This window comes from Tiliqua scincoides, chromosome 2 (assembly GCF_035046505.1).
Source record: "Tiliqua scincoides isolate rTilSci1 chromosome 2, rTilSci1.hap2, whole genome shotgun sequence".
Lineage (NCBI taxonomy): Eukaryota > Metazoa > Chordata > Lepidosauria > Squamata > Scincidae > Tiliqua > Tiliqua scincoides.
Window position 1 is genome coordinate 216,078,548 of NC_089822.1, and position 15,301 is coordinate 216,093,848.

The window sequence follows — 15,301 nt, forward strand, 5'->3', positions numbered from 1 at the left end:
ACGCATGCAGAACTTCAGAAAAACTGTCTTTGTTCCTCTGAAGTACTCCGAGTCATGTGGGATTTGGCCTGAGCTGTGGTACCACGAGAGTTTGCATCACCCAGTGCAAGAGGCCAGCGCCTTAGCCCATGATGGACCTCCTTCCATGCAGGGGGGCAGGGCAATGTCCCAAGCAATTAGCCCATGGTGGACCTCCTTCCTTGCAGGGCAACTTCCCAAGCAATTGTTGTGGTGATGTGCCATTGTCCCACCCTTTTTTGGCTTTTTTGGCATAATCAAATTATGCATTCATTGATATATAACATGATGGTATTATTAAAAAATACCAAGATATATTTTTTTTTTTTTGCCAGTAGTGGTGTCACTCCCCCATACATGTCACCTGGTGACGCCCACAGCCCCATAGCGATGCCACTGGGCCTGAGGCACCTCAACAGCTGGAGAGCCTTCAGCAACCCTCACTATCCTCCAGCATCAGTACCAAGACTTTCTTTCCAAGGTGCTGATGCTGAGATACTTACACAAATCATACTTGGAAGCAGGCCTCACCTTAGCATCTCAATAAACTCTCAGTTTTAAAAACCCCTTCTTTTACCTTCAGTGAGCACACACTTCTAGTTGCTGCAGGGGCTTGCAGAGCAGGATCTCTTGGGGAGGGGGTACCTCGACCTTTTAGTGTCCTGTAAGGAGCTGGTGATGCTTTGAAAGGCCTTTGCTGCAGCCTTAGCATAGAGGTCCCTAACTGAAAACCCTGTAAGGGGCTGGAGACAGAAGACGTCCTGGGAAGCCTAAGGGGAGGCTACCTCATTGACCTCTGAGTATCTCCTGGATCAACTGAAAGTTATGTATGCAACAGAAACCAAACCCACATTATTTTGCCTTAAGGGCCCTTAAGCAGGGTATGTATGTATGTATGTATGTATAAATAGGCCTGAATCCCACAAGTCCCAAATTGTTCTAAAAGTGACATTCCATTTTATGGGTGATTAGAGGTTTTACCTGTAAGGTTATGGAGAGGTGTGTTCAAAGCAAATACAAAGTCTAGACCCTGGCCTTCAAAATATGCCATAATTTGATTTCTAATTTCAGGAGGTGGGGATCAGAAGGGTCAAAGCAGCTCTAATGCAGTTAACTTTGCACCCCTGGTGCTCAATGGGGTGACCATTGTGCTGACAAAACATCCACAGATGGTCCAAGTGCTTGGGCTGGGTGATGATCAAACCCCAGCATCCTGATTTGGTGTTCTCAGGATAATGGTGGGATCCATAATGTCAAAACACAAAGAAGCTATTACCCTGTTGATTTCAAAATGTAGAGCATCCATCTAAGTTTTCAAAGCATTCATAACTAGGTTTGAAATTAGATTTGAAAAGGATCAAGGGCAGGAGGTCTGGTCTAGAGGGTTGAGCCTCCATTTGCCTGAAAATAACATCCGAAGGTCACCAGTTTGAAGCCACCGGCACCGTGCGACCTTGAAGCAGCTGACAAGCTGAGCTGAGCTATTCCATCTGCTCTGAGCGTGGGAGGATGGAAGCCAGAATGTGCGACCAGATCAAGAAAGAAACATCTGAACGTTGTGCTTTCTTGACAGATAGAAACCTTCTTTCAAATTGTAAAAATTCCTACGGGGATTTAAATAGCCTGCCTATGTAAACTGCCTTGAATAAAGTCTAAGGAGAAATCTGAGGACCAAGAAAGGCGATATAGAAATACCTGTATCATTATTATTATTGTTATACCCCTGCTATCTGGGTAAAAGGCACTTTTTCATGTGGGTGCTCCTTTTTTTAGCAGGGGGAGAGTAACTGGCCCACCTCACCCCAGCACTGTCTGTTCTAGTGGCTGTCTGCTGGTATTCATTTGCATCTTTTTAGATTGTGAGCCCTTTTGGGACAGGGAGCCATTTAGTTATTTCATTTTTCTCTGTAAACCGCTTTGTGAACTTTTAGTTGAAAAGCGGTATATAAATACTGTTAATAATAATAATAATAATAATAATAATAATTATTATTATTATTATTATGTATAGGAATACAAGGAGCTGCTCAGTCACCAAACAGTCTGCCACCTTTGCCCCCCCCCATCTGCCCTTTGGGTATGAGCCTCCTGTTGGCTAGCTTCATTATTATTTTAATGGACTGCCATCTTTTTAAATGCAAAAATAATCCTATTCCCCTTCAAAGAGAAGGTTGCCAACAACAATATCCTGACCAGCTTGCCACCAAGCTCCTTCCTGCTGAACTTCACAAGCCACAAGGAGCAAAGATCCCAATGTGGGGACTGTAGTAGCATGAAGTACCCTGTCATCTCCAAGGGATACCAGGACAAACTGATCCAAACACTTGCTGCAGTGTTAATTTAATTCAGACACCCTCAGTACAAAAACAGTGGTATAGTGTCCTGGTCAGACAGTTTGTCAGTGAAGTACACTACAAAAGCATCACACTGCACAACTCTTGGTTTGCCTTCTGCCAGACAGAGATACAAACGACAATTGGCTAGTGAGCATAATGGAGATGAGTCTGAACCCTAAACACTAAAATCACCAAATTAACTTCTCCTTCCAAAAACTTCATTCCAGCCCACATCCCTTCTAATGTTCTCTTTGTTTTATTCCCCCTAAAGAGAGAGAAAAAAAATCATTTTCTCACTCAGGTCAACAAGACAGCTCAGCCAGGTCTGACCCCCTTCAGATTAATCCTCCATGCATGGGGCCTTTGATCTGTCAAATTGCCATCTTCATCTTTTAAAAAACTGTAGGCAGCAGTTTGACTTGCTGCAAGGACCATGAAAGGAGCCACCTCAATCTTTTACAGTCCATGGTACAATTTCTATTTTTTTTTTCTTCAGCAAAATGTTTGCTTCTTCATTTTTTTCTGCTTGGACATGCATTTTTCAAAGATGGACTTGTGGATTCTAGTGGAGGATGGAATACATTTGGATTCCATTTTAACAGTACAGGATGCTTTGGGTTCAATGGAAGCCAGTGGAAGCTTTTTTCCTTCCAGAAACAGCAGGGGGCAGGGCAGGGAGGGGCATGAATTCCTCACCTCTAACATGTCATCAGTAGCAAGGACCAAGTCTGTTCCATTTATTGCCTGAATTCTGTCATCTAGTCACCTGATACCTGTTTGCATTTAAAGCTGCATCAGTGAGACAAGAGGTAATTGCATATTTGAATGACGACTTTCTCAAAGATAAGATCTTTGTTGGATGGTAAGCTCACAACATGGTCCAAAACAATTAAACTACTAACTGTGCCATTCAAGAGGGTGGAGCTGTTAAAACAGCTAAGTAGGTACATTCCATCCAGATCACTGAAGGACCCCAGCAGGTTGATTGCTGCCTATTAGGGAAAGCATAATTCTTGCTTCCTGCTTAACACTTCTAAAAACAACATTTCCACAAAGTGCCTGGCCTTGCTGAATGAGACACTTCTCCCAAACTCTCTAGATCAGTGGTTCTCACACATTTAGCACAGGGACCCACTGTTTAGAATGAGAATCTGTCAGGACCCACCAGAAGTGATGTCATGACCAGAAGTGACATCCTCAAGCAGGAAATTTTTTTAATTAACCTAAGCTGCAATCCTACCCACACTTACCCAGGGGTAAGTCCCATTGACTATCATTGTTCAAAGAATATACACAGTAGCTTGTTAAAAGTACAGGTCTGTAACATTTCCCCAAATGCAGTCACGTGCCATGTCTAATATATCAAGTCTAATATATTAAAAAAAATAAAAAAATAAAAAAGTCTAATATATTAAAAATAAAATATTGAAATGAATGGGGACCCACCTGAAATTGGCTCACAACCCACATAGTGGGTCCCGACCCACAGTTTGAGAAACACTGCTCTAGATAGAAGCCATCTACATTCTTAATATAGCAGCAAGATTTGTTTTACATGATACTGACATCATGGTAGGGCTGAAACTGCTAGTCTGTGTTAGGAATTCAGGATCCTAGAAGGCAGATTGGGGAAAAAAGTCTATTTTTTAAAATGAGAACTTTTACAAATAATACTGATTTAACTTTTACATTTTTTAAGGTCTCAAGATCTTGGTCAGGACATATGGATCTTTTGATGTTACTGTTTTCCCTTTGTGCAGCCTTTTCCTCTTCCCTATTTAATTCTTGTATGTATTTGGAAAATACTCCTGAGTTTACATGTGAGAAAGGGATGATCATAAGGTAGCCTGACCATGAGATAATGCCTCCAGAGCCACCCTGTGGTCCGTCACAAAACAGCCCTTGAGAAGGGCTGTGTCACTGTCTCTCCTTTCCCCCAGGTCCTATCATCATGCTGTGAGGATACTTTGCTATATCATATACATATAACTTGTTTTGCTTCCTGACAAGAGGAATTGGAGATAGGGCAGTATAAAAAAGGTGAAAAGTAAATAAACTTAGAACAAGTGGAGAAAAGACAGGAGGCCCCATAATACTTGAAATAAGGAGGTGAAAAAAAGGAAAAAGTCAAAATTTTTGTTCCATAGCTGCACTCTCCTACCATATATTTGCAAATTTCTTTTTCTTTGCTCTATGCAAGAGAAAGAACAAATAGGCAGAGCACAAACATCATCCACCACCCACACCCTTTGGAAATCATTTTCTGTATAGCTTCTACAGTTTCATCCAATGTGGCCTTGTCCATTGGCCAACCTAACCTCACAAAGCCTTAAGGCCTAAAATCCTACCTTTAACAGAGAGTCTAAGAAGGCCGAATTCAGAGGTCAAAGCAAAATTCTGTGGTGTGTGCATGATGTATATTCAGACCTGCATATGACACAATGGAATAGTATCTGCTAAACCAACCTTACAAAATGAATCTGCTGTTGACCTTTCTAGTAACGTAGTTCATAAGTCTTCCATTCTCAGAGAACATCTCACAGGCCAGCAACATTAAAGCATATTTCAGTTTTTTCAGTTTAACAGATGGCTAAATCACAAGGCCATCAGTGCACATTTCTTCAGGATTCAACAGTACAATGACTAAATAATCAACTATTGGAAGCACAATATTGGTTGCATTGTCGTTCCAGGACTGTTTATTTTTATTATCTCAATGTAGGCCAAACAAGCTGCTTACTAAAGGGTCAGACCCAGATTTTGATGAGTGTACCCAGTTCACAGGCTCTCGCCTGCAGAATTTTTAACAGGCATTCCTAAGACATCTAGGGTCGCCAGTTTGAGGCCACCTGCGGCTCTGTGAATGGCGAGACCTTGAAGCAGCTGACAAGCTGGGCTGAGTTATTCCACCTGCTCTTTGGTGTGAGCGAAGAAGCATCTTGCCTGCCTTCAAGTGAGAGATGAAGGAGCTGCTTGTCAGCCAGCATGGGAGGCAACTGGCGGCCAGAAGTGATACCAGACCGTGAAAGATCCATCTGAAATGTTGTGCTGTTCTTAAAAGACAGAACTTTCTGTTATTGTAAAAATCCCCTCAGGAGTTTAGAGATAGCCTGCCTATGTGAACCGCCTTGAATAAAGTCAGAGGAGTAATCCGATGACCAGAAAGGTGGTATATAAATATCAGTATTATTATTATTAAAACTACAACATTCATTTAATAGTGAACCAACAGGCTGACAGAGCTAGATAGGTACCAAAGATGATCTGCAATGAAACAGACCCAGAAGGCAAATGACAGGGAACCACAAGTTACAGTTCCCAGTTAATACTTTGTGAAGTAGTGTTATCAGTGACCTACAGCCTATCTCAAACTGGGACACACTTCTATCACAATCCTGGGTTAAAAACCTGTCCTTGTTTACAGCTAGCTCCCTAATCTTATAAAGCTACTTGTTAGCAGTGGCAAACTGTATCACAGAGACAAAGACTCTGTCACAAAACATGCTGCCAGATGTGTCCCCATATTAACTCAGACAACCCCATTACAGGATCCAATATGAGCGACAGTAGTGGTTCTCACATTTTGCACCAGGACCCACTTTTTAGAATGAGACTCTGTCAGGACCCACCAGAAGTGATGTTGTGACCGGAAGTAACATCATCAAGCAGGAACATTTTTAACAATCAGAGGCTGCAAACCTACCCACACTTACCCAGGAGTAAGTCCCATTTATATCACTGTTAAAAGAATATACATAGTAGCTTGTTCAAAGTACAGATCTGTAACATTTCCCCAAATGTGGTCACATACCATGATAGCATCAAGTCTAATACATTAAAAATAAAATATTGAAATGAACGGGGACCCACCTGAATTTGGCTCGCGACCCACCTAGCGGATCCCAACCCACTGTTTGAGAAACAATGAGCTACAATTTTAAGAGCTCATTCACTTGATCATTCTCCAACAAGGTATACTGTATGCTGCTATCTGGCAACAGTGCCCTTCTGAGGTCTACAGGACAACAGGTCAGTTTCTGCACAGAAAAATAAATGGTCATCAATTTGGACTGGAAACTGCAACAGTTGGAAACAATTTCAGCCCCAAAAGTATCCTGCTCAAATTTAAAGTCCCATCTGATGAAGTAAACTGTAGCTCACAAAAGTTTAATGTTAGTTTAAGATTCTACAGGAGTTTTTGTTGCTTTTGCTTTCACTTTGTAGTTTCTTTTCCCACTCACAATCGGTTTTGGAGAGCTGCTCATAACACACCTGGTCTACTTAGGATTCAGATAATGCAATATATTTTATAATCTTTTTGAGATAATAAAGGACAATAAGGCATGTAGTAGGTTCAACCTTTCTCAGTCCTGAGTTGATCCCATATTTACAAACCATGCATGAGAGGCTCTTTCAGAACCTGTAAAGAACCTCTCCGGAAGAATCTTTCCTTCAATCAATTTCACCGTCTCTAAAATGGCAGTGAGAAAGAGTAAGTGTGTGGACTAAACAGTCATCAAATGTATTTAATTCACCCAGGAAAAGGCAACATGCACTGATTATCCAATCAGTGTCACTGATTCTAGCATAACCACATTCCTGATTACAGTCCACATTATAGTAGACTTGTTAGCCGAACAAAGAAAACGACATTTTCTTAGTATTAATATATTGCGGTGAGAATGCTTGGAAAAGAAACAGTTATTTAAACAAACGTTAAGGAGGCTAGAAATCAATATTCATTCTTGTTGCGCTGTAGGTCATACTAGGATTTTAATGACTTTATCTACTCTATTTGAAGGAATTACCCTTTTGCTGTTAAAACTGTAGTTTACTTTGAAAACATGTTCTGTAAATTCAGCATATAATACCCATAAATGTCTTAATAAAAACAATTCATACAACACATTAGGTTTTTTTACAATTTGAAGCAGGGATGTTATTTATTTATAAAAGGAACTAAAGTTTATGGAAAACACAAAATGGGAGGAAACTGGAAAGGAGGAATTGGAAACAATAGGGGGTGTCCATGGGAACAGAATCTATAAGCATTTATTTCTAGTCATAAGGACTAGTAACTTGTTTTTGATTCTCAGAACAGAGCATTGCACAGATTTCAATCCACTCTGATTTTGCCCTTTCTCACTTTCCTCAAACGCCTAGGAGAATAAAGAAAAGGATTAAAGGCACACAGAAGGCCTAATTCCAGAGTATTATGAATTATTTACCCAGATAAAGAACCAGCTGCTTCATCTTGACAATGATGACAAGACTCCACCACCAACAAGCACTTGATTAGTTAACATGCAACTGCTGGCATCCCCAAGGCTAACCTCACATTAGTAATGGCAGCTGCTTATGAATAATTGAACATGTTTTCTGTCCCAACCTCTCTGTACATTTGAGAGGTTTCAAAAAAAAAAAAAAAAAAGTTTCCCACAACCAGATGTGAGGCAACGTATGCGGTACCCTCACAAAATCATATTTGCAAATGATCCTACTGTTCTTTGATGCCAAGTTGTGGCAATCAGATAAGAGTGATTAATTTGCTCTCTGGTTTATTTGTGTTGGTCTCACAGAAACACATCCTGGGTTAACTTTTGCTTCCTTAAGGGGAACAGTGCCAAAAATGGCATCCCCACCTTTGAGGTTCTCTTTTTGTAGTCCCCAAGTTTAAAAAACCTTACCATTATCTTGATATCATGTTGAACGTTTCCCTGCACAAGCTAGCTGCAGTAAACATAGAAGATCATGAGATGGAAAACACACAATAGACAGTTAGAATACAAACAGCTCTAACTTCAGGGCAAGGGAACTCAACATGGGAAATTGGGGGATTGTTATAAAGCACTACTTATTTAAACTATCATGTTTCTATGAGAGAGAGAATTTTGCATACGGTTCCCTCGTATCCCCGATTCCATTTCCCCGATTCTATTTCCCGTCACTTTTTCTGTTGTGCCCTCCATGCTTAATTTTAGATGGCAAGTCTCTTCAATTATGCTCTTGCCCTTTGAAAAGCACCAGGAAGATAAAATGATACTATGTAAATAATAAGAATCAAAAGAAACACTACTAAAAGATCTAAAAATAAGAAACCATACTATATTTTATACTAAAAGAATAAAGATTTTTATTAAGCATTGTAAGTTGCATTCAATAGCCTTCAAATACACCACACCACAATCCATCTACAACCAATCAAACCCAACAGTAGTTCATTCTTGCACAATCCATGAGTTGGGGCAGAACTCCCTTCAACTTACATTAAGATACCTACTTAGCTCTTGCGGGCAGGGAATGGGGAATTACACCTCATTTCTGATCACTAATGTGTGATGAAGAGCATCAGGAGAATTATATGAAAACGAATATAAAGAAATGATTCCGATTTTGAAGTACATTAAGTTTGGAAACACTAACAAAAACATCAAAATGATACAGGTATATCTGCTTATACTAAATTCTTGATGGGAAAGTTCTCAAGAACAAGCCATTTGTTTCCTGCTACAGAAGGGGGGTATTTCTTGAAGATCAAAGCTTTTTTTTTTTTGTTTTTCCACAGAATTTCATATTTGCTAATATGAAGGCATAAAACAGCAACAGAGAACAATAATGCATACAGCAGTGAGTACACCAGGGTAACGTTGATATTCAAAACGGCTAGATAATTTTTTTTTGTTTTAGAATAAATGCAACAGAGGTCAATAATCACAAAATTTTAAGGTTAGAGCAAGATCAGTCAATGACTAAACATAGTTAACATCTTTTATAGGACTATTACTGATTATTAGCTTTCTTTGTTTTGCAAATGGGCACAGTACTTGTAAGAATGGAAGAAAGAGGACAATAACATGCATAATATTAACTACACACTTTAAAAATTATGAACCATGCAGAAGTTTAGCTCAAATAGTAGTACTAATGGTCTACGTCTGATTCAAAACCACATAGTTCATTGATCACGGATGCATGGTATTAGTCACAAAAAGTATCAGAACACATTGTGTTTATTTTGAGAAGGTCATTTGCATCTTCTATGATTTTCAAGTTAAATCCATTTTAACTTGCTTGTAAAGTATGTATGATGTATAAAATCAGCAGAACTCCAATGTTACTCTATAATTTTTTTTTAAATTTTGATAGTTTGCACATTTTAAACATAAAAGAACCACATCAACAGTGATGAAATTTAAGAAAAGAAAGAACTGTGGTTGTGCCTTTCCCCCCCCTAATCATGAAATCAAAGCCTTAAAAAAAGCTTTGTGACACAGTAATGAAAAATCAAATATAATGGCATACATATGGTGCCAAGTACTAAAAATTATATTTTAAGCTATATATACTGAAAGACTGCCAAAATTTGTTTTTTTTTATTATATTTTAAGAAACAAAAACTACAAGCTTTTGTCATAACCAGTTTAAACTTTGTGTATACTTCATTTTAAGTGCGGGAGTCAAATGCTCTTCATTCTCTTTCATTTTTGTTGTATTGTAGCATTTTGACTACAACTGGTTAAAACTAAAAATGTGTTCTTTAAATCTCTGACATCCAAGAGGGATCCGAATTTCCAAAGTCCTCATTTTTCTCTTACGGAAAGGAAAAAATGTACGTAACTGTAGGCTCTCTCTTTCTTTCCAGATATTCCTAATCCTGACCCTTCCAACATCCTTCACCCTCTATAAAAAATAAGTTTACTCTTCTTTTTTTAAGACAGTGGCCTCCAGAGCATCATCTTTATGGCAAACACTGTCTACATTTAGTGCATTTAAGTGAGGATTTGTATTGCACATTTTAGAGTCATTACTCAAGGCACTTTCAGACTGGTTGGAAGCCCTGACGTCTGCTGCATTCCCATTCATCTGGGAAGCTGGTTTCTCCTCATTCACTACTCCATTTTCAGCCAGGGATCCTTCTGAAGACACAAGAGAGGACTTAGGTTCCTCTGATTTTGACTTAAGTTCTTTGGCCACTTCTTCTGCTGAAGCAGCATAAGGAGGTTTGCCCTATTTTAAAAGGGGGTGGGAGAGAAGAGAAAAAAAAAGAACATTATAAAACTGAACAAACTGCTGATTACGTAAAACAATACTGTAGTTCACCTCAGTGTTTCTCTGGCATTTTTAAATTATTGGATAGCCTATCAAATATTTTGCGCCTTTATTTGGCTGTCCTGGCAATTTCCACCTTATGATCTGAAAGTAAAGTCCTAACCTCCAAAACTGGCACATGGTGACCCAGCCTTAAGCATTTGAAAAGGTAAGGAATAGGGAGGGGAGAAGGCGTCTGACTAGCCCCTTAAAAATTGCTATTTGGATTAATAATCCAAGAAAGTAGGCAGGTAATGGAGCAATTTTGTACATTTTTACTCAGAAGTTCCACAGACGTTCCATGGAACTTACTGTCATGTGACTGGCAGTATAGAATGGCAGCTTAAAATTGCTATCTTATGTACAATTACCTGGGAATAAGTTCCATTGAACTCAATGCAACTTAATTCAAAGACAATGGGCACAGGATTGCGATGTAAGTAACGTAAACATATTAAGTATGTGAATCACATTTTTACATCTGTTGGAATGCTTTAATGTCAGCCTCTAATTCTACTGCTCGTCCAAATTAATTTTGCAGTTATATACACCCAAAATTTATTAACATTGTTCCTTTGCATAACTCATAAAAGAGTTCCCCCCTCCAAAGTTGTCCGAGATAAACATGTCGATGACTGCTTGTGTACAATATGCACATAAAAATTTATTTTTGTCATGTTCTTCTAACAAAGTCATCTGCTTAATGCTTGTGGATTATATTATAGACTTAATTTAATTTAACACATAATACACAAAACTGCTGAGTACACAGACTTAGAGTGCAACACAAGCAGTAGAGAAATGACAGAGCCAGCTGCCATATCGGTAGTAAACACTATTAACTTTCTAATATTGAACTAAAAGTGGAAAACGGTGTGAGATGCTGATTATGCTCTGAACTATTTTTAGGAATTTCCCAAAATATGTGGTTATAATTCACAAAGCATTAATAACATTTCTGAAACTTAAAGGAAATAGCCAAATTGGTACTAGCGTCTTCCTTATTTCATTCAACTTGTTCTTCTCTTGTATCTACTAGCTACGTAGATGGCAAAAGAACACGTAGATGCATGGTGTACTAATCTTTGTTGTTTGGGTGTTTCAGTACCTGAATTGCTCCCTGGTTCTTATAAGCTCTTCCATAGTATCTTCCTCCTCTGCCAAATGTTCTTATCACTGGAGTGGAAATAACTCCTCTAGGACGCCTACATAAGAAGAAACAATTTATAAATACATTTAAACTTCAGAAACACATCTCCATATTTCTTTGGCAACAACCACTCTGTTAATAAGCATTTGTACTAGATTTAACTCACACACAAATCTTGTGCTCCAGACAAATTGTTACTCTATTTTCAGAAGGTTCTTCCAGATAGCTATGATTTTAATGTGAATTTTGTTTACACATAAGAATATTTGTTTTTCGAGGTACAATTTCTACACACAAAACAGATTAGCAAAAGATGGCCTATAAACTTGCTGAAAGAAAACTGGCAACCATGTTTCATTCTGGAATTAAAATAATCCTATTGCTGCAGTACTCTAAGTTAAGAACAGAAGGGACCTGATTTTTCCCCCTTTGAATATGGTTCTGAATATATGCATATTTTCAACTATATGTCATTAACTGCTAATTTACTACTCACTAATCATCAATTAAAAACATGGTCAGTTTTAGTGAACCATCTCATCTGCTGCCACTCCCCCAGATTCCTTTACAGCAGTGGTATTCAAACCGTTGTGACGTCCCAGCCTGAGGATCCTGGTCTCTTTCCCTTTAAGGGGTGGGGGCAGCCAGGAGGCAGTGGCGTGATCCCCAGGATCACGCTGCTCGGGGGGCTGCAGGGGCTTGAGTACACTTGCCCAAGCCTCCTGCAGCCTCCTGGGGGTGCGGGGAGCCCTGTGTGACCTTCTGCAGGGCTCCCCAGGTCAAGGAAAGTGAGTGGGGCGATCGTGTCTCGCCTCCGCTAAACCAGAAGCGGAGCGTGATCCGCTTCCAGTTTAGCAGACGCAGAGTGCGATCTCTCCACTCTCACTTTCCCTGACCTGGGGAGCCCTGCAGGTGCACAGCTACCCGCACCCAGGGACGGCTGCTGCAGGGTGCACCGCAGTTCCCGCAGCTCCTGAATGATGTGATCCTGGGGATCACATTGCTGCCTTCCCCCTGCCCCTGCTGCCTCCCCCCCCCAGCCCCTGCAAAGACTTACTGTAGGTTTCAAACTCCAAGGGTTTGAAAACCGCAGCTTTACAGTATTAATGACTGCAGCAGTGCAGCTTCAGGAAATGACTTCTAATCTCATTGTTTTCTCTCACCATTTTCTCTAACATATTTTAAGTATGGGAGGGCACACAGAGAATCTGAGTGTATAAAATGCGACAAACACCTTCCAGCTACCACATTTTTCCTTACTGTTGAAGTATAAGGTTAATCTGATGACAGCATTAACATAGCATTAGCAGTCCATTTCTACCTACCCTCTTGTTGGTCCTCCAACAGAAACCACCTGCAGAGGAAATGGCCCTCTCCCTCCTCGGCCACGTCTGCTTCCAGCCCAGTGGCCAACCACAGTGCCAGCTATTTCAAGTTTCCCTCCCTGAGAAGGAATAGGTTGGACACCTGTGCAAAGAACAAATATAAAGATTATTCTCAGCAGCGACAACTTACCAAAGCCTTCCTTTTGAAGGCTTGATTGTTTTAAGTTTTACTAGTGTAGAGCAAGGTAGGTTCTACCATTAAAAAATAAATTATACTAATACTGACTTACTTTCAACTGTGCTGCTAGAACTCACAAATCCATACTTGTGAAATGAGTAGATCAGGTTAAAATCCAAACTCATAAAAAACAAATATCTTCATTGTCTTTGTATCACTGAATGTTTCTCAAGTTGTATTCAAAAACATAAATATAAATGTTCAGATATATGACTATTTATAAATTAATGCTACTTCAGATCATAACAGTCATTTACAATAATCTAGGTACTAAATATCAGCTAGATGATTACTTATTCACCTTGAAAGGGTTTAGAAGGAATAGAAGCAATGTAGTTACAGTTTAGGCTGCAAGGTTAAGTAGTAAACTACTTACTATAGGACTTGTGAGGTCAAGGAAGTTCATTCTTCTCTATGCTCTGCTTTTAGCTTCATAATATTAGATAAAGCTTAAACTTTAAAGAGCATGTAAGAATTTGTTGGAAGTAACTTTGTTTCCTATTCCATTTTCTTAAAATAAAGAAATCGGGAAAAATCTATTTGAAAAATACATGACCCATTCCTGAACTTACATGAAAAACTAAGGAAGAATGGGACAGTAGCAACAATGTTGTGGTATTTTCTCCAAGGATTTGTAATTTGAAAACATAACTACTGTACTGCTTAAATACACACATTACTTTTGAGAAATGTGTAATGTAGCCATTTAGAACCAACTTTTAAACTAAATTTAATTTATTTCTGTTTTAGAGGTAGCAAAGTTTGCCATGAAGTTCTGAGAGATACTTATATAGATACTGAGAGATACTTAGAGTAATAAAAGTTAGTGAAACATAGGACAGCAGTCTTGGGTGTAGGTTATAGGAGAGGTAGTTGCAGATAGTTAAGGAGGAAAAAAGGAAACTGGTCATTGGTGAGGAGTTGGAGACCAAAGTGAAGGTGAAAGAGGCTGTTGCTGTGAGCTCTAAGAAAAGGGATTGGTATAATTACCGCCCTGAAACTTGCTAGTCCTGTTGCTGTCATTGCCAGAGAAGGCTCCGGAGTGTCCTCCTGCAGCAGCCACCCGGAAGGCCCGATAGGCGCCTGTTGCTACTGTTTCCCCATAAGGGCCTCCAAAGCCATAGACTCCTGTGAGACCCGGGGTAAAAGAGACAGGGGAAAACTGTGAGGGGGACATAAAGGAATTCCCCCAAGAACTGAAGCTCTTGATCTCTGCTTCTATCATTTAATACCGATAACTTGCTGCTTTAGAAGTAAAAAATAAAATCAGGATGCAAATCCCACCACCCAGGCAGATGTTGATGAATTTATAGGAATAGCTGTAGCGGTATAGATCTCTCACCAGAGGAAAGAGCTGTAATTGGAACTAACCCATATAAGGAACCTTAAATTAAACAATTACACAGGCCTACAAAATTGAAGGTCAGAAAAGTTTTTCCCAAACTTTATGGTGGTTTGATATGAATTTGGGGTGAGATATAGTATAGCCTCCTTAGTGAATGGTTCAAGAAGCTTCCTCATGAAGAAGCTATGGTGTAGGCTTCCTCATGAGGAAGCTGCTTGAACCATTCACTAAAGAGGCTATGCTGTGTCTCCAAAACTAGACGTGATAGGGCAAAACAGATGCCATTTTTGCAATCAGCACCCCAAATATACCCAGGAATTGGTGTAACGTTTAAGGAAGCAAAACGTGTGTTGGCCTGTGTTATAGAAGCCAAACGTCCATGATACAAATAGCCTTAGTGTGATCACATTCACAAATTTTGAAAGGAAATCAAAAGGTATTGAATTTATACTGCCTCCATTAGATCAACAACAGAGTACACTATCTAAGGATATATAAGGACTTGTTTCTCTTTTTGATGAAGGTTTTTTTTTGGGGGGGGGGACAAGAGATCTACTGAAGTTTATGAGTAAGTTTATATTTTTCTCTTTCTCAAAACATGGGAATCTTTTTTTATTTTAGTTTCACTTGAGATATAAGGCTGGATCCAAAGGCACCTTTCTGCATAAGGAATTCATTTCTCACATAGAGAAGGGATGTTTGTATGCCACCTTCTTAAATATAGCACTAGAAAAATGAACTTTAATTCAAAGGTTTTGAAAACTACTATAGAATCATTGTATAATACAACATGAACCCTAG

The 15,301-nt window shown here is 39.3% G+C and overlaps 1 protein-coding gene across 1 annotated transcript in view; it reads right to left on the reverse strand.

Moving 5' to 3' along the window:
• Positions 1-8,462: 8,462 nt before the first annotated feature.
• Positions 8,463-15,301, reverse strand: part of FAM120A (family with sequence similarity 120 member A) — a 63,278-nt gene continuing 56,439 nt past the window's right edge. Inside the window, exons 15-18 of the mRNA XM_066614665.1 lie at positions 14,146-14,283; positions 12,918-13,059; positions 11,551-11,647; positions 8,463-10,361 (exon numbers count right to left, since the gene is read on the reverse strand). Of these exons, the coding sequence (XP_066470762.1) occupies positions 10,050-10,361; positions 11,551-11,647; positions 12,918-13,059; positions 14,146-14,283 (689 nt within the window). The 3' untranslated portion in view covers positions 8,463-10,049. The remainder of the gene's footprint in view (positions 10,362-11,550; positions 11,648-12,917; positions 13,060-14,145; positions 14,284-15,301) is intronic.